Here is a 26,392-nt window from a genome sequence, read left to right as displayed (position 1 = left end):
TGCACATAGACCTATTTCATTCATATTCATGAGGTAGGTCTCAGTTTGACCCATTGGGAATCGCTAAAATCTCAGATGGTGGCTTGCTAGGGTTATCATACCACCATGTCTGTGATTGCTTTTAAATAAAGCAATGTTTTAAAATGCAGCCCATTTCCCTAAAGGAAAATGGGATGCGTTTCAAAGTCAAATTTGCTTTTAATTTTTAAGTAGCGCTTGTGAAGTCTCATGTACTCAATATATCTTAAGAGGGAGCTCTTATCAGTTCCCATTACCATGTTCATTCTCTTTTGTATAGAGGCTCTTAAATTTTTTATTTAAAAAAAATTTAGAACTTCCCCCTGGCTGCACGCATTTACAATATTTCTACTAAAGCTGCTCACACTGTTTAAGCCCCATTCACTGTCAAGATAAGATCTCTGCGTACGGAAAAGGCAGTCAGCTTCTAACCGTATGGTGGAATGTTTGCTTTTTATTACTTAGTTGTGTAAAGCAGATGCTTTAGCCTTGGAACTTTGTGGCATTTTCTATTTATGCCTCAGTACCTTTCTTTACACTTTGTAAGCATTATCGGATTTTTATTTCCCCCTAACGTAATCTATTTGGTAATTATGATCAAGTTCTAATAAACATTGCATATTAAAATAAAGTTAATCTACCAGAGATATGTTATATTTTACTACTAAACAAGCAGCAACAAGTGCAGTTACCTTGCAGGTACTAGGGTCATGATTTGAACGGTGCAGTGGCACTGTGCCAAAACTTTATCAGAACTCCTCTAAACACCTACTATTGCTATATTTGACTACTAAACAGGCAGTCACAATTGCAGTTACCTTGCAGTTAACAGGGGACTTAATTTGACTGGTGCAGTGGCACTTTGGCCAAAAGCTCTAGGGACCCCACTAAACCCATATTGCTAAATTTGTCTACTAAGCAAGACCGTCACAATTGCATTCATCTAGCAGGCACTAGGGTCATGATTTGAATGGCGCAGCAGGTGCAGTGACACTGGGGCCCAAAGCTCTAGGAGCCCCATTAAATACCAAATATTGTGATATTTGATTACTAAGCAGGCAGTCACAAGTGCAGTTACCTTACAGGCAATAGGGTCATGATTTGAATGGTGCAGTGGCACCGGGCCCAACAGTAGTCAGAACAACTCTAAACCCATATTATTGCTATTACATCAATTAATTCTATTTCCCTCTTTCGCTTTTTTATTTTTAAATGTTGCTATTACTTACCCACACTATACCACACGTCACATCACAATATAGAGCCTTTTTGTACATAAACAGTCATAACACTAACAGACTTTCTGGAACTTATTTTGTACAACTACTCAGCAAGCTACAACTTGAAACAAAAAAACTGCTTATTAATCACATAGCGAAATCCAATGCATTTACCAGTGCTTATTTAAGAGTAGGCAGTGGTCCCTTGGACCACTACCTGTTCTTAAATAATGTTTTCAATAACCTTCACGAAGAGGCTCCCTTAGGGAGTCCTTCCCACCATCTTTCAGTTGGTGGTAAAATGCAAATTTTTTGTGATCACGTTTCGGTTTTAAAACATTCACACATACCACTGCGAGTCGTTATTAGGAAGGGGTGCCCCTAACGCATGCCTTCCAATACTGAATTGCAAACCAATTTGAGATTTGGTAATAGGATACCAAATCGCAAATTGGGCCTTTGTGTCCGCAAAAATGCATTTTTTAATGTACAAGAGCCCAATTCTGCAAATCGGGCTGTTAGTGACTTCAAAAAAGCTTTGCACATCTGGGCCCATGTGGCTTCAGAAATTGAAAGGGGGGTTAAAGTTCTCTTCATGGCTCTCACTCGCAGCATTCTCTTCTGTGTCCTTGCAGATTCCACCTACAGAAAAGGCAGACCTCGCCTATGTGACCGTCACGGCCGACGATCGCAAGGAGCGGAAGAGTGTAGTGGTCAGCAATGTTGGAAACGTTTGCGCCGTGGAGAATGACAAGCCCTTCTACAAGGCTAGCGACACAGGTAAGAGTGGGCAAGCTGTGGTTCCTCACCACCACATCTTCATCTTACAAGGCATTTGTTAGAACCTGTTCAGGGGCCACTGGGGCTACATGACTGCAACTGAGGCGCCCGAGGCATTTTAGCGACGATATATACCTCCGGGTAGGATTCGTTGCGCTTTATCAAATGAGATTAACATAACCACTGCTGTCCTAGGGCCTCCAAACTGAGCACCAGGCACAGTTTCAGCACAAAACCCTCCCCATAATGGGGTTCGCAGTCCACGTCCTCTCAAGCAGGTAGTGTTGGGTATCAGAGGCCTACGTTTAAGTTATTAATAGCATAGAATAAGGATTGTCCAATAAGAGAAGCACTTTAATAAAGCTAAACAAAGTAACCCACAAAGGAAAGTGCCCATAGGCACAGGTTGCATTGTAGTTAAGAGAGGAAAAATAGTCCTAAGCACGTGGACTTCGAAGTCTGTCATGGGTGCAGCGTAAGCGGACCATTGGGTTGGTGGCCCGTAAACTCGTTCTACAATCCCACATTCACTGGTTACCTGCAACCTCCACCGTAGCCCTGCCAAAACCCAAAGGATTCCCAATGTCTGAGCAAGGGTTGAGAGGTACAGGAGTCTCCTTCGCATACTGGCAGCGAGGTCCCAAGGGTTGAGGTGCAAGGGTCGCCTTAGCATACTGGTAGCGAGGTCCCAAGGGTTGAGAGGTACAGGAGTCGCCTTCGCATACTGGCAGCGAGGTCCTAAGGGTTGAGGTGCAGGGGTCGCCTCAGCATACTGGCAGCGAGGTCCCAAGGGTTGAGAGGTGCAGGAGTCTCCTTTGCATACTGGCAGCGAGGTCCCAAGGGTTGAGGTGCAGGGGTCGCCTCAGCATACTGGCAGCGAGGTCCCAAGGGTTGAGGCGCAGGAGTCGCCTTAGCATACTGGCAGAGAGGTCCCAAGGGTTGAGGCGCAGGAGTCGCCTTAGCATACTGGCAGCGAGGTCCCAAGGGTTGAGGTGCAGGGGTCGTCTTAGCATACTGGCAGCGAGGTCCCAAGGGTTGAGGCGCAGGAGTCGCCTTAGCATACTGGCAGTGAGGTCCCAAGGGTTGAGAGGTGCAGGAGTCTCCTTCGCATACTGGCAGCGAGGTCCCAAGGGTTGAGAGGTACAGGAGTCTCCTTTGCATACTGGCAGCGAGGTCCCAAGGGTTGAGGTGCAGGGGTCGCCTCAGCATACTGGCAGCGAGGTCCCAAGGGTTGAGAGGTGCAGGGGTCGCCTTTGCATACTGGCAGCGAGGTCCCAAGGGTTGAGAGGTACAGGAGTCGCCTTTGCATACTGGCAGCGAGGTCCCAAGGGTTGAGAGGTACAGGAGTCGCCTTTGCATACTGGCAGCGAGGTCACAAGGGTTGAGGTGCAGGGGTCGCCTCAGCATACTGGCAGCGAGGTTCCAAGGGTTGAGAGGTGCAGGAGTCGCCTTCGCATACTGGCAGCGAGGCCCAAGGGTTGAGAGGTGCAGGAGTCTCCTTCGCATACTGGCAGCGAGGTCCCAAGGGTTGAGAGGTGCAGGAGTCGCCTTAGCATACTGGCAGTGAGGTCCCAAGGGTTGAGAGGTGCAGGAGTCTCCTTAGCATACTGGCAGCGAGGTCCCAAGGGTTGAGGTGCAGGGGTCGCCTCAGCATACTGGCAGCGAGGTCCCAGGGGTTGAGGTGCAGGGGTCGCCTCAGCATACTGGCAGCGAGGTCCCAGGGGTTGAGGTGCAGGGGTCGCCTCAGCATACTGGCAGCGAGGTCCCAAGGGTTGAGAGGTGCAGGAGTCTCCTTCGCATACTGGCAGCGAGGTCCCAAGGGTTGAGGTGCAGGAGTCGCCTTAGCATACTGGCAGCGAGGTCCCAAGGTTTGAGAGGTGCAGGGGTCGCCTCAGCATACTGGCAGTGAGGTCCCAAGGGTTGAGAGGTGCAGGAGTCTCCTTAGCATACTGGCAGCGAGGTTCCAAGGGTTGAGAGGTGCAGGAGTCGCCTTCGCATACTGGCAGCGAGGTCCCAAGGGTTGAGAGGTGCAGGAGTCTCCTTCGCATACTGGCAGCGAGGTTCCAAGGGTTGAGAGGTGCAGGAGTCGCCTTCGCATACTGGCAGCGAGGTCCCAAGGGTTGAGGTGCAGGGGTCGCCTCAGCATACTGGCAGCGAGGTTCCAAGGGTTGAGAGGTGCAGGAGTCGCCTTCGCATACTGGCAGCGAGGTCCCAAGGGTTGAGAGGTGCATGAGTCGCCTTCGCATACTGGCAGCGAGGTCCCAGGGGTTGAGGTGCAGGGGTCGCCTCAGCATACTGGCAGTGAGGTCCCAAGGGTTGAGAGGTGCAAGAGTCTCCTTCGCATACTGGCAGCGAGGTCACAAGGGTTGAGGTGCAGGGGTCGCCTCAGCATACTGGCAGCGAGGTTCCAAGGGTTGAGAGGTGCAGGAGTCGCCTTCGCATACTGGCAGCGAGGTCCCAGGGGTTGAGGTGCAGGGGTCGCCTCAGCATACTGGCAGCGAGGTTCCAAGGGTTGAGGTGCAGGAGTCGCCTTCGCATACTGGCAGCAAGGTCCCAAGGGTTGAGAGGTACAGAAGTCTCCTTCGTATACTGGCAGCGAGGTCCCCTCCTGCCCAAATATTGGGAGCTTCGCGTAAAATGTGACCAGTCGGTGGACTTCAGATTCCAGCAGGAGAATGGACCCAAAGCGGAAGACTCCTCCCAAACCAGGGAAGGGCCCACCTTCAGGGCTTCCATAATCCTCTACTTGTAGACAGGATCTGCGCAGCATTTCTGGTGTCGGCAACAGTCTGGAGCCTGCCGATGCGCTTGCACTCTCGTTTATTGTCACAGCAAGAAAATAGTGTTTGAAGCATGACTAGGGGTGCAGCGAGACCCCTTCCAGCACTCTGGTTTCCTCCTACTTTGCTTCCACACTGGTCTGCACTTCAAGGTTGTCCCTTCCAGTCTGCTGCTGAAGGGCTACTCGCCCGGCAGGCTTTGGTGCCGGGGCTGAACGACAGCTTCTACCCTCCTGTCTGGAAACTGACTGTCAGTGACACCAGCCCTGGATCTCAGGAATTCCTCTGATACTCTACAGAGTCCCAGCTTTTCAATTCATTACTTGCTTTATGCGGCACTTGAATAACCATGGAAGATGCATAAAGTAAGCAAACAAGTAATCGTGTCACCCACACGTGACCCTAAACACCACACCATCTCCTGGACCTTACAGCAGCTTTTCAAAAAGTATAAACCCCATGGCGTAGAGTAGTACAGTTGTGGGTGTAAGTAACTAAAGCATCAATAGAGACAGCCAAAAGGGGGGAAGCAGCATAAATGAGAAGGCTGTGACTGTGTTGGAAGTAAGAAAGCACATTGCACGTCCAGGAATAATCCTGAAACTCTTACATAATAAAAGAAAGTGGATGACAAAGATGAGGGGGAAAAACACGTGCTTGGGCCATGCTTCAGGGAAGAGAGAAGAGAAGCTAAGCAAATGAGTGACAATAAGAACTAATGGTATGCTGACTATGTGCTTCACAGCACAAGGCGAGACCTCGCGCTGCCTGCTGCTCTGACCTTACTAGAAACGGGCATCAGCCAAGCAGTAGTTCTGGCAAGCTGGTGCAGTGGGTATAGTATTGCCAGCATATGCCTCAAAAGCGAACCTAGAAACCCTCCGTCCCCCCTAAAGTAGTGGATCTGTGCTTGCAATAAAAATTTAAATTACACTGTTCAGTCTGGGTGGTCCCTAGCTGGCAGGCGAACTTAGACCAGGCGTAGAACCATTTTTAATTTTAATGCACATCACCATGAAAATATTATTCCTAAAGGTTCTATTGGCGTTGAATCTCTGGAACTGGAACATGACGATGAACCACACAAGGAAAAATAAAGTGTTAATAAATGCAAACACCCAAATAGAATCATTTACAAAATGAAGTACTGTGCACTCGGCACTGCCTCTGAAGTGCGCTTCTATAGGGGCAGAAGTGTGCACGTGATCGGATAAATGGCGTCCATCGCTGACGCGCATCATGATGGGTGGAAGCAAAATGTGAATGGCACAACAGAACAATGGATGAAGAGGACTGTACATTATTATTATTTATGAAATGGTTTACGTGAGGCTGCAAAACTTTTCTCTAGGCCAGACCTAGGAAACGCACAGAGCCTGATCCACAAAGGGCACTCGTGGTGAAGGCCTGACAGTTGTAGGGGGAGGCTCCGCATCCAGGGTGGGGATCTCTGCAGAAGTGCGAAGACTCCACTACGACTGCGGGGTTTCTGCCACCAGTGCGGGGGCTCCCCTACGACAGCGGGGCTTCCGCCGCCAGTGCGGGGGCTCCCCTACGACTGCGGGGCTTCCGCTGCGAGTGCGGGGGCTCCCCTAGGACTGCAGTGCTTCCGCTGCGAGTGCGTGGGCTCCCCTAGGACTGCGGGGCTTCCGCTGCCAGTGCGGGGACTCCCCTAGGACTGCAGGGCTTCCGCTGCCAGTGCGGGGACTCCCCTAGGACAGCGGGGCTTCCGCTGCCAGTGCGCGGACTCCCCTAGGACTGTGGGGCTTCCGCTGCCAGTGCCGGGACTTCCCTAGGACTGCGGGGCTTCCGCTGCCAGTGCGGGGACTCCCTAAGGACTGCGGGGCTTCCGCCGCGAGTGCAGGGGCTCCCCTACGACTGCGGGGCTTCCACCACGAGTGCGGAGGCTCCCCTACGACTGTGGGGCTTCCGCTGCCAGTGCGGAGGCACCCCTACGACTGCGGGGCTTCCGCCGCGATTGCAGGGGCCCCTTTGAATCAGGTCCCCATATTATCGTAGTCTCAACTATCCACTCAAAGCCTACAACGGTTTAGAGCTTTTGTTTGCAAAGCCATACCTTTCACCCCTTTACTATAGCTCCCTGGTGGTTATGTCACTCCTCTGACACCCCACTCTGACACCCCACTGGTTGTTTGTTCCATCGACTCAGATTCCTCACAGGTGAAGCCTGTTCGTTCTGTTTACTGTGGGTCCGTCCACCAGGGAGTGGTGACCCTTTTTTGGGAATGTTCTGTCCGGTGACACTGGTCCTAGCTTTGTATCGTAAATATGCAGTGCGGTGCAGTTGTTCTAGGCGCTATCCTGGTGAATTCCCTTTAAACCTTTTTCTGTTTTCTCTCCACAGTGAAATTTCGTGTCATTTGTTTGAACGGCACTTTATTTCCGATTAAAGAAACGGTGAGTCTGAGATCCCCAGCCTAAGCCAAGGGGGTTTTTATTCCCGTTGTTGGTGTGATACTACTTGTGTAGCGCAGGGGTGTCCATGATGGGTCTAGGAGGGCTGGATCTATGCCAGATTTTCAGGATAACTACTGCCAGTGTAAGTTTAGTTCGGTTTAGAGCCCTTGGATGTGACCTAGCCTAGACTGGTGGCTGAGTGGACCAATGTGTTCACCGGAGGGGGGGTATGTTCAACTTCATGGTCACAGGTTCAAATCCCAGCTGGTCCACTCAGCCTATCATTCTTCTGAGGTCGATCAAACGAGTACCGTTGAGTTGGGTAACAAACACCTGTTCAGCGTCAAGATACCCTTGAGTGAACGTGCTCTTTACAAATACACGTTATGTTATTGTAAGTACCTTTATCTTGGACACCCCTGGTGAGTAGTAATGGGGGAGTGGAGTGAGGTGTAATTTGCGAGTGTGAGAACCTTTCTGCTCTGACTGGGAAATGAAAGCAAGATTCAGCATCCCCTGTGGATGTCTCTTGAGGGTTGGCTGGTACCAGAGACTGGGACAAGATGGCTCCATTTCAGGAGCAGAGTTCAAAGTGAGGTAAAGCAGAGTTCAAAGCGAGGGAAAGCACATCTTGAGCTGCAGCCACAGCAGTCAGGATGCCAAGAACCACTGTCACTTGAGACTGCGGTTCGGTACCCAGAAAAGAGCCTCTAACGATGGTCTCTGTGTAAACAGTCGGGTGAGAGGCATTCAGAGCAGAAGGCCAGACAGCCTCCATTTTGGAGCCACCCACTGTCTCCTTGGACACTTGTGTGGTTTTACTCCTGAATGCTGGTGCTCTCTTGCAGGGTCAGTGGACGTGTTTAGAGGTTTGTGCTTATATTTTGGGGTACAGCAATGACCTTGTTGGCCCGTGATGGCTGATCCCACCCTACCCTATTCCTTGTGAGAAAAGTAATGGAGACTAAATGTAACCACTTCTAATAATCCGTTGGGCAAGATGCCTTTTTGAAACGATTGCACAGTTGCCCAAAAGGCTCCCTTTGGAGCCTGCACACCTGGCAGGTTCTTGTCCAGTGTCTCTTCTCACCTGCCACTTGGGTGCTTGAAACATCAACGGGACATAACAAATGTTTAGTGAAATATTTAATGTACTTTACTTCCCAACTGGACAGGCGCAGGGCTCGTGACTTGGTCTATTGCGCTCACCTGGTCCTCAAGGAAGTAAATGCGGAGCAGCCTGGAGCCTCCTGTCCGGCTGGTCCCACACAGACCACCGGTGCAATGACCTTAATCACTGCTTCACCAGGAAGGTACAGCCCATCCCACATCACCATGTACCTGGCACTCTATAATATGCCCTCGCTCCCCCCCCCCCCCCCGCCCGGGTGGACAGGATGTGACCTCCTATTACACGCTGAGCTCCCCAACATCTTTGGTTCCCTCCAGACCATTGCCTATGGAGACCCCACATCCATCCTTTGTAAGGTCTCTCATGGAGATCCGTTGCGCTCCTCTCATAGGCCTACCAAGGACCTGTCCTCAAAGCCCCCGCCTATGAAGACAAGACCCCACATCCATCCTTTGTAAGGTCTCTCATGGAGATCCGTTGCGCTCCTCTCATAGGCCTACCAAGGACCTGTCCTCAAAGCCCCCGCCTATGAAGACAAGACCCCACATCCATCCTTTGTAAGGTCTCTCATGGAGATCCGTTGTGCCTCCTCTCATAGCCCTACCAAGGACCTGCCCTCAAAGCCCCCGCCTATGAAGACAAGACCCCACACCCATCCTTTGTAAGGTCTCTCATGGAGATCCCATCGCACCCTCCTCAGTATGGTCATCCCCTAACCCTACTCAGGACCTTCTCCAGCAAAATGTTCTAAGCAATTAACCCATCGGTGTCATTTAGGGGATGGAGCTGCGCCCCCCCCCCCCCCCCCCGGCTTGCTCCTTGCGACCCCTGGCACTGCCTTTGCGACCCCTGGCCTCTCAGTGGCAAAATCAGTGCCGGGATTATAAGGGCTCCTTCTGGATGTCTGTTGCGGCACCACTTTCCTTGTTTCCGTAAAGTTTTTATTCCACTAATGGTGAATAATATTTTATTCTTCACTATTACGGACATGAACGAATGAATCTTTTTTTAAATGCATGTTGTGTGCATGCATGTGAGTAAGAGTGTGTTTAAGCGAGGGGGTGTTTGGGGCCAGGGTTGTTTGGGGCCAGGGGTGTTTGGGGCCAGGGAGTTCTCTTTAGGGGTGGGGCATCAATCTCCCGTTAACCTTCATCAGTACTTGGTATAAAAATGACCACTGCTAAACCATATTTAAGAGCTGGTGACTCTTATATGATGCTTAATAGAGTGACCGTTGTTTGCCTCTTGAATGAGGTCTCTCATTTTTCAGCAATCCTGTCTTTTTTAGGTATGCCTCCTTCATGGGTTGCTAAACTGAATGTTTCTCTTTTCTCTTCCAGTTCTCCATGGTGGAATTGCGTGTAAGTTTTTATTCTTCCCTCACTTGTATTGGTGTGAACACCTCCAGGGAGATGGTCTGTGATGGTGGGGTGCCCACGTTGAGGCTGTGAAACCACCTCCTGCAGTGAGGCCTTCACTTGGGGGTCTAGAGTGTGGATAGGGGGCTCTGGGCACGAGCGCCTCTATCCCTGTGTATATGTGCCTGGATATGGTTCATTCGTTAATTCACGGTGTAATCAAACAAGCATTTGCAATGCAATAGGCCTCGCATTTGTGAAGGCTGGAGCTCTTGCTGTTGAAATGACAATGTTTTTTACTGTCTTCTGTATGCAGTGGAGTGATGATATTTGCATAGCGCTATTGCCATTCATATGACCCTGAGGCGCTGGAGCACCAGACCATGGGGAACAGGTTATGAGGGAGCGGAGACGAGAGTAACATGCTGGCTGGAAAAAAAGTAACAACAATGGAATGATGTGCTCATGAAGCCAGATCATTTCAAACAGGACTCTGTATTTCACAAACATGACACATAATCCATAATCTCCGATAACAACAAACGCATCGGAGCTCAAAGGAAAGCAAAAAAGCCTGACCCGCGGTGCCGGGCACTGGCATGGTCTCTCCAAAGCTGAATCTGCCACCGTACAGTTGCGGATTGTTGAGGTCCAGTACTAAACTGGTACTAATGAGGTTAATCCTTCCCCAGCCAGTAGTTGTCACAGATCTTGTTCTTAGTAAAGCGCTCTCACCCACCCCCTGGGCCTTTTATGAACAATAAAAAGAAAAACCTTCAACATGAACATAGATGCACAGACACACAAACGTGGAAGCACAGATGCAAAGAAACAAGCATACACAGACAAGGCACACCTTTGGAAACCCAGCCACCTGCAGCCGTATACACAGATCGATGCAACCACAAAAGCATACGTACACGCACTCATGCACACATGCATGCACCGATGAGCACATACAGACACGCGCACAGACGTGCACATAAGCAAGCCTGCACATGCAGCATTAACAAGAGGATCTACATTTACACACATATACAAGCACACATATGCAGGCACTCCTACATACACTACGCACATGTGCACACTCAGACACACATGCATGGAGGCGTTCACCCGCACATATACACGCACGCGCTCTTGTCTCATTCTTGTGAGTAACTTCAATTAAATATTTGACGCCTTTGGAAGATGCAAGCCTTTGGAGTGCATTGATGGGGGCAGTGGGCGAGTTGAAGCAGCCTCGGTGTAGGAGGCGGCTGCAAGTAAGGACACGGGAGGAAGGGCGACTGCTTGCTAGATTAACATGCGCTCTCATGGAGTTCGACAATAAACATGTAAATTGGAGTCTGCAGTGAGGCAAAATGCTCATTTCCCTCTTCACACAAACTATGTAGAGGTCTTTCCTAAACCACAGCTGTGCAGGTTCAGGAGACCCTCATTGACTGGTTTCTAATGGGAGGTTTGAAGCGTCCTGTCAGTCTGTGATGGTACAGTACAAAAGACGCCAGCCAGAGTGGCACTCACCTTGTGAGCAGCCTGAAGCTTCCCAAGAGCTGCACCTGCCCTGCAGGGATGGCGTGGAGAAGATCCAGCGTCCAGAGCCGCCCAGTGTGCCCTCCATGTCCTTGCGCAACTGCTGTCGCCTCCTCGCACTGCTACCGCACGCTCCTACTTGGTTATTGTGTCCGCAAAGGTGGAATTCAGGCGAGCCACGCTTTGTGAAAATATCAAACACCACAGCCATTGGTAACAAAAATGAATCTGGGTAGCCATTGTGAAAGCACACATGGCGTGCTGCAAATAGAAACCAGAAGCGGCGGCCATTGCTAAAACTGGTGTCCCATATGTGCTATGTACATTAAGCAAATGGTTCTCTCAAACGGCTAATGAAAGCTACAGAGTAAGGACACATCTAAGAGGGGCTGTCCTTATAGGAGGTAACAGGAGAGGAAGGTACTAAGGCGCAGGGGTATAACACAGGCCCCCGCAGTAGCCCCAGGGGGGGGCCTCCAGCCCAGTACCCTGTCAGCAGAGCTCCTGAGTGTGGTTGGAGGAGGCCCCTTTCATGCACTTTGCAGATGGGCTCCCTCAAGTTTCGTTACGCCACTACTAAGCCTACTGACTAATCAAAACCCATCCTTTACAAAGAAGAGGAGCCAATTGTAAAGATGGGCGGAGCTTAATGCCATATACTGAATACGGCATATCTCCAAGACCGAGCAAGCGCTGCCTAGGCTACACCTAAAAACCGTATTAAATAACATAATGGCATACTTTGTACTCATTTGACAGCAGTCTAGTCTTAAAAAAATGACAACTGGTGTGAACACCCGTTCAAAATCTGATATTCTTGTTAATGATAAAGACACATATGAGGACCTGAATTACTTAATTGGGTGTTCCTGGCGAAGACTAGGACCGTGCACTTCATTACCAAAAAAGAAATGCACTGCCCTGAGCGTAGGGTTGAACTCTGGCAGTTCGTGCATTCGCTTCGGAGAGCGGTTATGAAAGGCAGGTGCACCTTTTACTAGAGACGGACTAGGCTCAATTGGAAGAGAGAGGAAAAGGCGCCCCCTACTGTTGGGTACAGTGCATTACCATACCCCTCCCTCCTAGGGAAATTACAGGGGTGTCCCTGGCATCCACTGTGTCCTCTCCCTCCCAAAGAGCTCACTAGCGTGCTGTGCACTGACTGCCCACCACCTATTTGGCACACTAGTACCCACCTCTTGACAGGTTCTTTGCATCTGCACTCATCTGGTGCCTTACTGGGCTAATGCATCCACTGTAGGGGTCTGTGTTTGACATCATGGTCACAGGATCAAGTCCTGGCAGGTCCACTCTGCCTGTGATCCTTCTCAAGTCAATGAAATGAGTACCATCAAGTTGGGTAACAAACATCTGTTATTCAGCACCAAGATACCCTTCTGGGTGAATGCACACTTACAAATGCACGTTATGTTATATCATGGCACGTGCACAAACGCAAAGTGTACCGATTTGCATGAGTCCTTGACCCCGGGTTACATGGAGTGCGGCACATATTTGCTGCCCACCAGGGCACTTTTTGTGATATTGCCTTGGATACCCGGCGATCATGACAAGGTCCATCTTTCATAAGCCAGGGACACTTGCAGCTAGTGAACGTTGAAAATGGTGGGGCCTACCTGCCTCCCACACACTGCACCAGGAAGCCTGACTCTCTAGGGAAATGTGGGTTTGTCTTCAAATTTTCAATTCTGAAATAAAATGTTTAAAATAGGGCATTTTAAATCACAACTTCCCCATAAATCGATGGGCTTCTATGGGCACCAACTAACTGTTTCTATACTTTAGTACTGTCAGACAAGCCTTACTTTGTCCCTGGGTGTTGGGGTTCACCCCCACTGCCCCATAGAAACTTTGAAACATTTGTGACGCACCAGTGCCCCACTGGTTCCCTACATGAACCTGTCCTGCTTCATGAATGTACATGATGCTAGGCTTATGCAGAACAAACTGTCACAGCAGTGAGGGTTCTTGAAACGGGGTCAGCCATAAGGCTCCCAAACCCAGTGCACAAGGAAAACTCCAATATCCCTTTTACAGCTGGAAATGTAACCACTTTGCCCCGCCCGCCAACTACCGAAAGTCTTCTGCGATTCGATTTTCCACAAGAACAAATCCCCCTGAGCAAGTATGATCTGCTTTACTAACTTCTTTGCTCTACAAGAGGAAGGTACACTCCTTAATATTTTTTTCCTCTTCCTCCCTAACATTTGTGGAATCCGAACCCATCCCCGCCCTGCAAAGGCGCTCACTCCACCCATGCCCGGAGTGAACATCTGACTTGTTTGTTCACATTCTCGAATCTTTGTAGATCATTACATCCCTGGGAATACTGTGTCCTGTGGTGTTATCAAGCTTTCTGCGGCCCTCCTGCCACAACACCCATCCCCTGCCCACCAAAGATCTACTAGCCTAATCTTCATGTCAGCAGATCCTTTTCCAGGTGAAAGACCGGTTTGAAGATCAGACCGGCTGTAGCAGGAGTAAATTGAACTTGCGTGTGACCTTGCGAATCTGGTCTCCAGTGTCTAACTATGAGTTGTCATTGCTTCTTTTCTCTACTTCCAGCGCTCCTTCCTCAAATGTTTTATTATCATTTGAGTAACTCTCATTTATGTGCTATTCTATATTCTCCTTTCACCTCTGACATAGTGTAAGCCCTTTCTCATACTTTCCCTCGTGTCTATAGGACCCCTCTGGAAACCGTCTCATGCAGCAGCGTAATGTGGAGACTACGAACAGCTACGCATCCTTCGAATACAAGATTATTGATGAACCTCAGCTTGGGTATTACCAGATCCAGGCCGATACTGTGTCCGGGGAATCCACCTACTCCTCCTTCGAAGTCCAAGAATATGGTAAGTCACGCCGACACATCCTTCGAAGTGACAGTGTGGTAAGAGTCCCGTCTACACATCCTTCGAAGTGACAGTGTGGTAAGAGACAAGTCCTTCGAAGAGACAGTGTGGTAAGAGTCCCGTCTACGTGTCCTTTGAAGTGAGAATATGGAGAGTCACGTCTACACATCCTTTGAAGTGAGAGTACGTTAAGAGTCACATCTATGAATCCTTGGAATTGAGAGTACGGTAAGAGTCACATCTATGAATCCTTGGAATTGAGAGTACGGTAAGAGTCACATCTATGAATCCTTGGAATTGAGAGAGTACGGTAAGAGTCACATCTATGAATCCTTGGAATTGAGAGAGTACGGTAAGAGTCACATCTATGAATCCTTGGAATTGAGAGAGTACGGTAAGAGTCACATCTATGAATCCTTGGAATTGAGAGAGTACGGTAAGAGTCACATCTATGAATCCTTGGAATTGAGAGAGTACGGTAAGAGTCACATCTATGAATCCTTGGAATTGAGAGAACGGTAAGAGTCCATTCTACAGGTCCTTAGAAATGTGAGTATAGTATGTGTCGCACCTGCAAGTCCTTGGAAGTGAATGAGTACAATAGCTCATATCTACGAGAACTCCTAATTGAAAGGGTACAACAAATGTAAGGTCTACAAGTCCTCAGAGGTGAAATGGTTCAGTTAGTGTCACATCTACGAGTCCTCCCAAGTAAGAGTATGGTAAGCATCGCGTTTACTGGTCTTTTGGAGTGAGTACGAGAAGTGTCCTTTCAACGAGTTCTTTGAAGTGAAAGACTAGGTAGGTGTTGTGTAGGGTGAGTCACCCGTCTGCAAGGCGTTCTCCTCTTGCTTTCTTTGTTTCTGGGCATTGGTAATGGGCTATCGTGTACAGTTTGCATGGGTTTCCCAAACTGGCATGTTTGTAGGTTTTCAGCACAGCTGAGTTTGCATGTTCGCTTGGATAATATCACATGACGGTCAATATCCAGGTCACACTTTTTGGCAGAACATTTGAGCCTCCTAGAAATGCTGGGGGTTTGGACACCATATGGCACGCATTGGTGCAGGCTGGGCGGGGGGGGGGGGGGGTGAGCAAAGTGTGGGGGCTGCATGGGTCCATCGAGGGACTTCCTTGAGAACAAGGGGCGGGGGGGGGGTTCCTTTTATCACTGGTGATAGTGCATCGTGGTGGGAGTGGCACAAACCAATATAGGAATAAAGCCAAACTTTTCTGCAGAGATTGGCTGGGTGTAGTGTGGGAGAGGGGTTGGGCAATCTGTGGTTGCTGGGTAAAGTGGACATCGCTCTCGGGACTGCAAGTTTTGTTGCTACATTTTACAGCTTGGCACGTCAATGTATATGTTGGTAATGTGCGTCTGTTTTTATTTTTTTTCCTTAGTTCCACCCAAGTTCTCTGTTAAAATGGAGGCCCCACAATCCGCATCCTTCATTGCTGAAAGTTTACCTCTGAGCGTCTCTGGAAGGTACGTACAGTATCGGACAATGGCTCCAACGTGGTGGAAACCCATAAGTAAAACCTTGAAACCACCAGAACTGATCCCGGGCCAGGTTGGGCTCCTATAAATCCACTGATTAAAAGATGTATGCGATCTCACTGGCCACCACCATGGGCCTCAACCGACCACACACTGGCCAACATTTGGTGCATGTCAATGTTAGCGCTGGTTGAGCAAGGAATCTGCTTCTTCTGACTTTCAAACCATCAGCATTTATATAGCGCAGCACTGTTACCCCTAGGAGTATCTGGGCGCTGTGGATGCAACATCTCCCTAGAGCTGGGTCTTGAGTTATCAGTGTCTTTGAAGGACTGCGGGGTGGAGGGAGGAGGGACACGGCAGTAAGAGGGAAGACATGAGCAGAAAGAGGCAAAATAAAGGTCAGAAGTGAACAGAAAACAAGGCAGGAAACGAGCAGTGAAGGTACAACCCGAAGGCAGCAGAGGGCGGTGGACTCTGGCAAGCTGGACAGGAGGACTGTCCCTGGGGGAGCTGGCACGCAGATACGAGATACTGGAAGTTGAGGGGGGGCAGAATGTCCAAATGTGGTTCCCTTTAAAGCCCACTGTCAGATCTTTGGACAGTAGAGCATGGCTGCTTGCATAAGCAGGTAAAATGAAGGGTGTGTATGGGGAGGAGGGGAGACGATCCTATAGCCCCTATTGTAAGACCTGACTCCTTACTAACCTCGGTCGCCATGTCCGTCTGTTCCCAACCGCCGCCGCCTCCTTGTGCAGAGGACTTTTAATGTTCCTCTCTGCCAGCTCCGCTCTCTCCTGTACTGCTCTCCCTCAGGGGCTGAAAATCTTCATATTATGAAGAAAGTCCATGCAAGAAGCAGAGGCCGAAAGCTGAACCCCCTCTGTTCGAGGGGTGGCCTTGTGGGGGGAGGGCGCACCCAGAGTAGTCCACCTCTTAGAAAATAATAATTATCTTTATTGTGAGGGTACTTATAAACCCTTACAATTGTAGAAAGAAGACATGAGTTACAAGCAGCATGACGAATGAGGACGCAGGGTGTTGTGGCAGGAAGACAATGTGCAAAGGAAAGAAGTCCACAAACCTAAATGCAGGAACATTACAAATTAATTGGCAATCTATCGAGTCTATTCCAAAATAAAAAGCAGCTGGGTGCAGGGTAGTGCTTTGAGAGCATTTAAAACCATCCTCAGTAAGACTTGTCCACAGAAGTTGCCTGATTTCCAGTTACCTCTGAACTCTAAATCAAGTTAAGAACCTTCCTTCGCCTCGTTGCTGTGGCAGCTTCAAAGAAATGCCAGAGCTCACCTGCTCAGCCCACCCTGGTGCAGTGCACCACATCCTCTCCCAGTATGTAAGGGCGGCCCACATGAGGAGGGCGCTTAGGGTTTGGGGAGAGACTCGGAGAGACAGGGCTGGTTCCTTAAAATGCACTTTGGGCAGGGTGGTCAGAAATCCGCTTCGGTTCTACCTCCCTGCTGACAGAGGCCTACTAGGAGGTAGACTGTAAACCTAGGGTGTGCATAAACCTCACTGACATTCCTTGCATGTTGGCTAGGGGCAGCTTCAGACATTGCCGGTACCCAGATGCACCCTGCAGCACAGGGCACCCCACATACAATACCCCAAGCATCAGTCCGATGCCCGCGGGCCCTCGAGGCTTCTGGGTAACCATGGCTCTTCCTCGTGGCGGTGGGTCACTCCGCAGGCACTGAAGAGCACCGGCACCTGCCTCCACTGAACCTCCCTTGTCTCACCAAGGCAGGATTGTTCTCCACCAGGGGTGAACAGTACGTCTCCCTCCATCCCTCCTGTTATTGGAAAGAGGCCTGCTACCCACCTTGTCATGAGCCTTCATTGGCCAATTGGCCATGGTGGTACCCGGGGCACATCCGCTAGAGATGGAGGAACCTATCCCTGCCCCCTGAAGCCCCCTCTGGGTGCAGGGAAGGCTCCATGGGTCCGTGTGGAGAGAATGGGACCCACAGAGTAACTATCGTCCCCCTGAGCAGGGGTCCCCATCTACGTGCTCAAATTACTCCGACATTACAGCGATTCACCCTGAGTGCCTTGAGGCCCATCTTCTTGATGCTAGATCACACATTCAGACTGAGCCTGCCAGCTGCCTCACTAACCAGTTCGGGTCCTTCTGGGGGGGCCATGAGGGCACGCGCCCCTGACCACCCATCATCGAAGGACCGCTCCCGCTGCTCTCCTGCCGGACTCCAGCTCTTAGCTGCACCTCAAGTAGAGCTTCTGGGCGCTTTCATTAGTCCCAGGCTCCTTCCTACCAGTGACACTCATTCCCTTACCCTCAGTCTTTCACTCCATGCTGATGGCAACATTACCACGCGAGGTTCTGGTGCCTTTCCTTGGTTGTATTAGTCTTTTGCTGGTTGTAGTGTGGCCCTGACTTTACGCCAAGATGCTGTAGTATCTATTCACTTAAGTGTTGCGACTGCTTCATTTCTGTGGTTTAACCGCATGTTTCACGTATGGTTTACCCACATGTTTAAACCTGCACAAACATGCTACACACTGGTCGCTGCTCATTTTCATGCTGTCCACGCTGGTGTTGCAGCAAAACTTGGAATCTGCACCATTTTCCCCACACATACCCTTGCCAGGATTTACCTGGGTAAATTAGTCCAGGTACAAATTGCAAAAAAACAATTGTTGGCTGTAATGCTGAACAATGTCAAATACTCACCCCATGTCAGATCTCTGCCTAAATCCATCGTTATTTTCCTCCCCATGCTATTCCAGTTTAAACCCAGCCATATGCATATGTCTTGACCCTGTGCCCCATGGGAACAGTCCAGCCTGAACTGCAAGCCCAGGTACTCCCTGGACCGGAACCAAGCATCCTGGGTCCTGTTTCGGGGTATCAATCCTCATCAGCCAGGATAGCTTGAATCCAGTGGTGCAGTGAGCACAGGACCCACGTCTGGGCATACCCGTACCACTTGGGGTGACAAATTGCGGGATTACCGCACAATTTGTAATCCGGATTTATTTGCAGACTACCGTTTGTTACTGCAGCTCTAAGAATGAATGCTTGCGCGTGTGCTCTTGTGCATATGATTGTCCAGTCTAAACCCTCTTCACCTTTATTACAGCTACACTTTTGGCCAGCCCCTGGTTGGAAAGGTCAAACTGACCGTCTGCAGGAAGCCCAATTCCTGGAAACCGGAGCAGACGTGCAACCTGGCCGCTGGCGGAATCTGCGAGGTCATCGAAGGAGTGGTGAGTGGTCTCCTGAGCAGTGGGTCAGCCCTTCTTGTGATAGTTTTCAGTGCAGACTGGCACTTGGAAGAGAACCCAGGGACACTTGGCTTCTGCAGTGAGCGGTATCACGAACCAAGGTGGAGCGTGGATCTGTGTCTGTGGTGGAGCGTGGATCTGTGTCTGTGGTGGAGCGTGGATCTGTGTCTGTGGTGGAGCGTGGATCTGTGTCTGTGGTGGAGCGTGGATCTGTGTCTGTGGTGGAGCGGGGATCTGTGTCTGTGGTGGAGCGGGGATCTGTGTCTGTGGTGGAGCGGGGATCTGTGTCTGTGGTGGAGCGGGGATCTGTGTCTGTGGTGGAGCGGGGATCTGTGTCTGCGGTGGAGCGGGGATCTGTGTCTGCCGGTTTTGGGTCTGCGGTGGAGCGGGGATCTGTGTCTGCGGTGGAGCGGGGATCTGTGTCTGCCGGTTTTGGGTCGGCGGTGGAGCGGGGATCTGTGTCTGCGGTGGAGCGGGGATCTGTGTCTGCGGTGGAGCGGGGATCTGTGTCTGCGGTGGAGCGGGGATCTGTGTCTGCGGTGGAGCGGGGTTCTGTGTCTGCGGTGGAGCGGGGTTCTGTGTCTGCGGTGGAGCGGGGTTCTGTGTCTGCGGTGGAGCGGGGATCTGGGTCTGCGGTGGAGTGGGGATCTGTGTCTGCCGGTTTTGGGTCGGCGGTGGAGCGGGTTCTGGGTCGGCGGGTTTTGGGTCGGCGTTAGAGCGGGTTCTTGGTTGGCGGTGGAGCGGGTTTTGGGTCGGCAGGTTTTGGGTCGGCGGGTTTTGGGTCGGCGGTGGAGCGGGTTTTGGGTCGGAGGTGGAGCGGGTTCTGGGTCGGCGGTGGAGCCGGTTCTGGGTCGGTGGTGGAGCGGGTTCTGGATCTGTTATCTGCACCTCTGCCGCATGGAGGCCACAGTCCGCCCTCTGCCCTGGCTGCCACACGGTGTTACCTGGCTCAGGGCCACATGGTACTCCAGCCCCATGGGATTCACCCTTACATTATCACCTGCTGTGAACCGGTGGTAAATGTCAGCTATGAGGCAGACTCTTGGAGGGGAAGAATACTTCGTAAGTATTCCGATGAAAGGGTCAAAGGTCATGATCAAGGATCCAAAAATGATCCTTTTTTTTTGTTTCAACTATTGATTCTTCTAGATGAAACCGTCAACGCGTTTCGTTCCTATACACACAAACTTCCTCAGGGCTGTTGAACAAAAAAATGATAGAAATAAGCAGGCTATTCAAAGACATCACAAAAATGGATCCCATTTATGCTGAGAAACTTTGACTCTATATTTACATAAGACTTGTTGAACGTCTAAACCGTAAATGATGTACCAAAGCCGATCCGTCTCCTATCTACAAATGTAAAGAAGACGACACAACAGGCCGAAATATGCCTGTCCTGAACGCAGCTCTCCAGCAGCAAGGAGCTCGCACCAATATTAATAAGCTACGTATTTCATTCATGCACAATTGAGGGCTATGCATTGTAACCTGTTCACCTAGTCTTGGAGATCTAAAAAATAGGCTCCTTATTTGAAAGTGAATGTTGGGCGCTCATTCAAAGACCATGGTGTGCTCCGGCCTAGAGTGTCTGGTAGTAGCCCGGAGCTCCAACATTCCAATGTTTGACAAAGGCCTCGCGGAGCCCGAGGGCATTTCAAGCCCCTCCAGCTTCAAGAGGCGTTTGTATTGACTGATCAGACGATGCTGCCCCAAGAGGACGGACGGTTCGAATAGCCTGACTTCTGATTGGGCCTTTAACGCTGGAGCGGGCCTTTAATAGCTAGTAGAGCCCGCTACAGCAGACGCTAAGGCTATATTTGAGATGCTTTTAGGACATGTATATTTATCCATTTTGCACTTCCAAACCCAAATTCTCATATTTGTCTAAACAAACTAAATTCCCCGTCTGACATGCATGTGAGTCTTTCCTGTCCTATGACTTCTTTCAATACTTCCACCGTAATTGGCTACATCTCACGCCAACTCCTCCTCCCTACACACCTCCGCCTGGTTCATACCCCGCAGAAATCCTTCCTGCAGATGGTTATTCCCTACAATTCTTTCTGAAATGGTGACAAGTGCTTATCCTTTCTGGCACACTAGGAAGTTATCTCCTCTCCACCAAGCCTCTCATTCTTCCTCACTCCAGAGAGCGGGAGCTCCCTCGCGCCTGCCTCTATGGCCTCCTAGTGGGTGATGCCAATGACTTCTCAGCCAGTCACCACACCATTATAATCTTCTCTTCCACAACTCTCGCAGTGCCACCGTAATCTGCAAGTCTGCCTCTGGGGCCACACCATGGAATCTTGCCCGCTGTGAACGAGAACCTGTCCGCTGCCTCATTGTCCAGTGCATGAATGTGCCTCAACCAGGACAATATTTTCCTGTGCAAACACATCCACACCAGCTCTCAAACAATACACCTACTCGTTCCTCGCTGTCAACATGTTCGTCACATAAACCACTGTTTCGGCACCACTAGCATTAGCTTCCTTTTCTGAAACTCCTGGTTCCACAAATGCACCACCAGGACAACTGGAAAGATTTTCAGGAATTCAATGCTATGGGACCTCACCAACCACACTTCAGGCCACTGCTCCACACACCAACAACCAAACAATGCAGAACAAACTCACACGCACTAGAAGCATCCGAAAATCTCCACAGTGTTCTTCACCTGGCCATCCTGCACCACTAAGTCGCTCCATTGTAAAGGTCCAGTAATCTCAGCCAGAGCGGCATGCCCATCCTCACTGTTTCGCAGTCCTTATTCTGTGATGTGTTTATTCGTCCCCCTCGTTGAAAACACCATCTGCCTCCAACCACCTGCCCGGCGCCTCAACTTTTCAGGCAAAGCTCAGTTGGCCAAAAACTGTTGCACGAGCCTCAATTAACTTGCATTTTCTTCACCCACCACCTCAATGGTGTGTGCCTTAATATCGTTGGTGTGTTGGCAAGTGTGGCACCACTGCCGCAGAGTGCAGATCGATACCTAGAAAACCCAGCACATACAAGAGGCATCTGGCATACCGTTGGCACCCCTGAGAGAGAAAGGTGCCTGCTTCTCCACCAGCGTCCTCCTAGTCTCTTGCATTCCTCCATCATGGCTGCTATCAAGAAGTATTCAAGGTAGTGTAGCCGCTGCTCTGACCTCGACACTGTCTCACCACCCACTGGCGGAAGGTGCTAAACCTTTCAAAGATTGGGAACACCCCAACCTCTGCTTTGTCGATGCAGCATTGCCCTTTAAATTGAATGCCTAGCAGATGGAAATCCTCCAGGTGTATTGGCAGCAAACCGAATGCTGAATTAATGTCCGCTTTCCTTTTTTCCTGAATTGTCTGTTCCCACGAACCCCCAACCTCTGCTGCCTTCCCATGCCCTGTCCTTTATTAAGAGTGGATAGCGGAGTGCACACCCCTGCATTTAGGACAATTGTATCAGAAATGGGAGGGGTACCTGTAGCGGACATCAGTGGACTCCTACTTCCAGTCTGCTCACACTCTCCAACCCTCTGGGGTTGGCGCCTGGCAGAAATGGTTATCGGCTACAGTTACACTCTTCCTGTACGCATGGTGGGCATGGGTCCAGTCGCTGTCATGAATTACAACCACCGATTGTTACTCGGGTCCTGTCATGGCTTGGATTTTGCTGTTATAGATCGGACTGTAGCAATGCCAGGGCTGAACTATGCCTGCCATCTCTAGCACATCCATATCATTACTCGCTGGCGACTAGCATAGATTGTAAAGACTGCCGTCCACTTATCGACGTTAGTAAGGCGTTTACCACAAAGATACTCCGATTGTTGCTTTGGGCATATGGAGTAATGATGGACCATAATCTTTTAAAGATCCTTCCCTACTCATGCTTCATCATTGGATCTCATCCTGGTACCCTGGAAGCAAGGATGGGCTAAACCTCAGTCGAATGAGAACTTTGCTGTTTCTATTTTTTCTGGTCCATTATAAGATAAAAATACATGAGTGCCAGACTCCTCCACCGCCCTCTTTGGCTCCTGCCAGTTAGCTGCTCTTTGTCAACCTCTTTATCACTGAAACGGGGCGCATGCCCTTGTTGGTTTACCCCTACTTACTGGGATCCTGTACAGCCTGCCCTTGCCTCCAGTCTCCATCGCCCTGTCTGTTTATGAATCTGGTCGTCCGACCTCTTCTTCCAAAGTGGGGTCTGTCACAAGAAGTGAGGCAGGCTGGTCCTGCCAACCTCCCTGGTCAACCGAAGTGCCTGGGCACCCACGAGCCTCCCCCCTCCCTCTGGGAAGGAGCCAAGATCTGGGCAGGCCCTCAGACTGCTCCCATGCTCCCCTCCCACTGATACTGTTCTGCCTTCTCAAAGACAAGAATGCTGTAATAAATTATATGTTGGTTACCACAATCAGACTGGACGTGTAACTACTCTGCACATAAGTGTGGACAACCTAAAGTGAATGAGAGCCATGTGTTTCAAAAACTCAAAGTATAATACCACTGATCAAAATTTGGTAATGAAATTGTAACTCTGCGTTATTACCACAGATTTACTGAGTACCGTTAAATAAGTATATAATACAGCAATGGACGAATGCTTGAATTAACCTCGACCACTGGCAATTGCTTGGCATCTCATCCAATCCATCATTCTTTTGCTCACCATGCCACCTCAGTTTGGACCCAGCCATATGCAAGTCCGTCTTGACCCTGCTCCAAATGGACAGTCAGCCTGAACTAAAAGCCCAGGTCCTCCCTGAAATGAAACACAAGCCACCCTGGACCAGTCGCGCCTTAGTTCTGGGCTCATTAGCCAGATCTAGCTTGGTTCCAGTGACACCGTGTGCATGGGAACCACGTCTGGGCATACCTGTCTCCCCGAGCGATGACCATTGGCTAGGATTAATTCAAGCATTCCCTCCCTCACGTTTTGTATACTTTAGTGTGATTCTCTACATTAGGCGAGTATGCCAGAGTTTGTCGGTCCTATGCTCACTGTGCTGTAACCCAGCTATACCTGGCGGAGGAGCCCATAACTAGGGAGAAACCAGCCCTGGGTTGCTTATGTTCCGGTTCAGGGAGGAGCTGGCAGTTTGGTCTGGACTGCTCCCAGTGGAGCAGGGTCAAGGCAGATTTGCATATGGCTGGGTCCAAACTGAGGTGGCATGGTGGACCAAAAACGATGGATTGGAATGTGGCCCCAGTGATTGGCAGTGACTGAGATTAATTCAAGTATTCCATCACCTAATTGTTTTTGCATCAAGTGACAAGAATTGTAAAGATCTCTAACTTTGAGACCATTACTTTGCTTCTAACTAATGTTTGTTATTAGCCTGAACTGACTGAGCCCCTTGAGTCGCTGAGGAGTGAGAGTGTGCCAAAGAATGGACATGGGCCATGGATGTTCACAGGGAGCATCACCCAGATGTAACTCTTGTCTCTTTTCTAGCTGGGACCAGATGGAGCCATGAATACAACCATCAACCTGCAGAAGTACCAGTTTTACCGCCCGGGCCTGCAGAACAGTCTGTCCATTGAAACCACGGTGACCGAAAATGGAACAGGTGAGTGCTGCACAGTAATGCTGACAATCCCCTCAAAGTCTAGGGTTCAAGGGCCCTTTAGGCAGTCCAAGGCTTCATTGAAACTCGGTGAGGGCCATTGAAGCAGCCCAGGGTCCCACTTAGCCTTAGCTAGTGCTAGGGCCATTGAAGCAGCCCAGGGCCTCAGTGAGACTGAGCTAGTGCCAGGGCCTTTGAAGCAGCCCAGGGCCGCACAGCCTTGGCTAGTGCTAGGGCCATGGAAGCTGCCTCAGGCACCATTGAGCCTTAGCTACTGCTAGGGCCATTGAAGCATTCCAGGGCCTCACTGAGCTGTGGCTAGTGCTAGGGCCATGGAAGCAGCCCAGGGCACCTTTGAGCCTTAGCTAGGGCCACTAAAGGCGCCTGGGGACTCACTGAGCCGTAGCTAGTGCTAGGGCCATTGAAGCAGCCCAGGGCCGCACAGCCTGGGCTAGGGCCATTGAAGCAGCCCGGGGCCTCACTGAGCTCTGGCTAGGGCCATTGAATCAGCCCGGGGGCCTCACTGAGCTGTGGCTAGTGGTAGGGAGATTGAAGCAGCCTGGCCGCATAACCTTGGCCAGTGCTAGGGCCATTGAAGCAGCCTGGGGCCTCACTGAGCTGTGACTAGTGGTAGGGAGATTGAAGCAGCCCGGGGCCTCACTGAGCCTTGGCTAGTGTTAGGGCAATCACCAGATACCTGGAGGAAATACTAGAGCCAGAGACCAATGGGCTGCAGTTTTAGCCCTATCCTAGAGGATATGCAAGATGGCAGCAGTTAAACGCTCACTGCTGACGTCCAGTGGGCTGTATGTCTCAAGTTCGAATCCTTAAAAGCCAACTCTGCTTTCCACCCTCCTGAGATAGTAAACTGAAGACCCTTGCACTAGATGATAGTAACACCTAGTAATGACATCGCTTGGATGCTGCAAGTCTGGTACAAAGCTCTTACTAATAAGGGATTATTATTGTGGGTAGAGGGGTTCCACTGGTGTGCCACCTTTCTCTACTAATGAGGAAACTTTGTGTTGCTACCCAAATCTGAACCATGCTGCAAGGATTGAAATAACCACCATTGTTCCAAAGAGTGATGCCGTCGGCGAACAGTTAAGAATTCAGTTTCCTTGGAGCTGGAGTACTCCTTTCGACCAAGAATGATTCTTCGAGGACCTCAACATATGTCGACTATCCTCATTTCATTAACTGATCCTTGTTGAGGTATAGAAGAGTTTTCTGTGTTTGACTTCAGTCTGTGGGCTGAATGAGCCACTCTTCCTCCTTAAAGGGTTTAATTGACCATTAAAACTGCAGACCCCTAAGAAAGCTTAGGTTGAAGGTGAGCGTCTCTCTTCTCTTGAATGGGGCCAGGGTTTGAACAGGGACCCATTACCTTAGACGCCTGCAATAACGTGTACACATCTCTAAGGCATGTATGGGTTCCTGCGTGCGTCATTGAGACGCGGTCCATGAAAGGGTGTCCGGCCTGCAGTGCTGGCCTTTCCTGACCCTAGTTTGTCTCATTGCTAACCTGTCCTACCTACTGTCCCTGTAGGGTCACTGCAGCCAGGCGGTTTCATTGGCTGGTATTTAATATCCGGTTTACAAGGTTGTGCCAGATCATGGAGCGGTGTGGAAGTGGAGGCAGCACAGATGCCGCCATCTTCCTTGCCCTTGCTATGGCACAGAGCTTGGGAATTACTCTGAACCCCTCAGGAAGACAGATGTTTAATGCCCTGTGGTGAAAGGCTGTTTCTATTAAACGATCCCTTTGTTTAACTCTTCTGCAGCGGGGCCAATGACGTTTTCAGCCCTCTGCCTCCCCACAGTACCACCATACACTGTTGTCCACATAGACACCATAATCGACCCCCGCCCCACCTCCACCCTCACTTGCTTGGTACCAACACCCACTCGTGGCACCCTGACATCTTGGACAATGTGGGAATTTCCGTGAATGCTTCAGG

At 50.3% G+C, this 26,392-nt stretch overlaps 1 protein-coding gene across 4 annotated transcripts in view; it reads left to right on the top strand.

Moving 5' to 3' along the window:
* The window catches only part of LOC146813442 (ovostatin-like), a 261,286-nt gene that overhangs the window by 81,981 nt on the left and 152,913 nt on the right, over positions 1–26,392 (top strand). For all 4 annotated transcript variants that reach the window (XM_085620204.1, XM_085620203.1, XM_085620202.1 and 1 more), the window contains exons 3-9: positions 1,874–2,018; positions 7,164–7,216; positions 9,689–9,709; positions 13,950–14,118; positions 15,520–15,604; positions 18,736–18,862; positions 24,320–24,434. In XM_085620204.1, the coding sequence (XP_085476330.1) occupies positions 1,874–2,018; positions 7,164–7,216; positions 9,689–9,709; positions 13,950–14,118; positions 15,520–15,604; positions 18,736–18,862; positions 24,320–24,434 (715 nt within the window). The remainder of the gene's footprint in view (positions 1–1,873; positions 2,019–7,163; positions 7,217–9,688; positions 9,710–13,949; positions 14,119–15,519; positions 15,605–18,735; positions 18,863–24,319; positions 24,435–26,392) is intronic.

This window comes from Triturus cristatus, chromosome 7 (genome assembly GCF_964204655.1).
Source record: "Triturus cristatus chromosome 7, aTriCri1.1, whole genome shotgun sequence".
NCBI lineage: Eukaryota > Metazoa > Chordata > Amphibia > Caudata > Salamandridae > Triturus > Triturus cristatus.
This window is presented reverse-complemented; position numbering and strand designations above follow the sequence as displayed.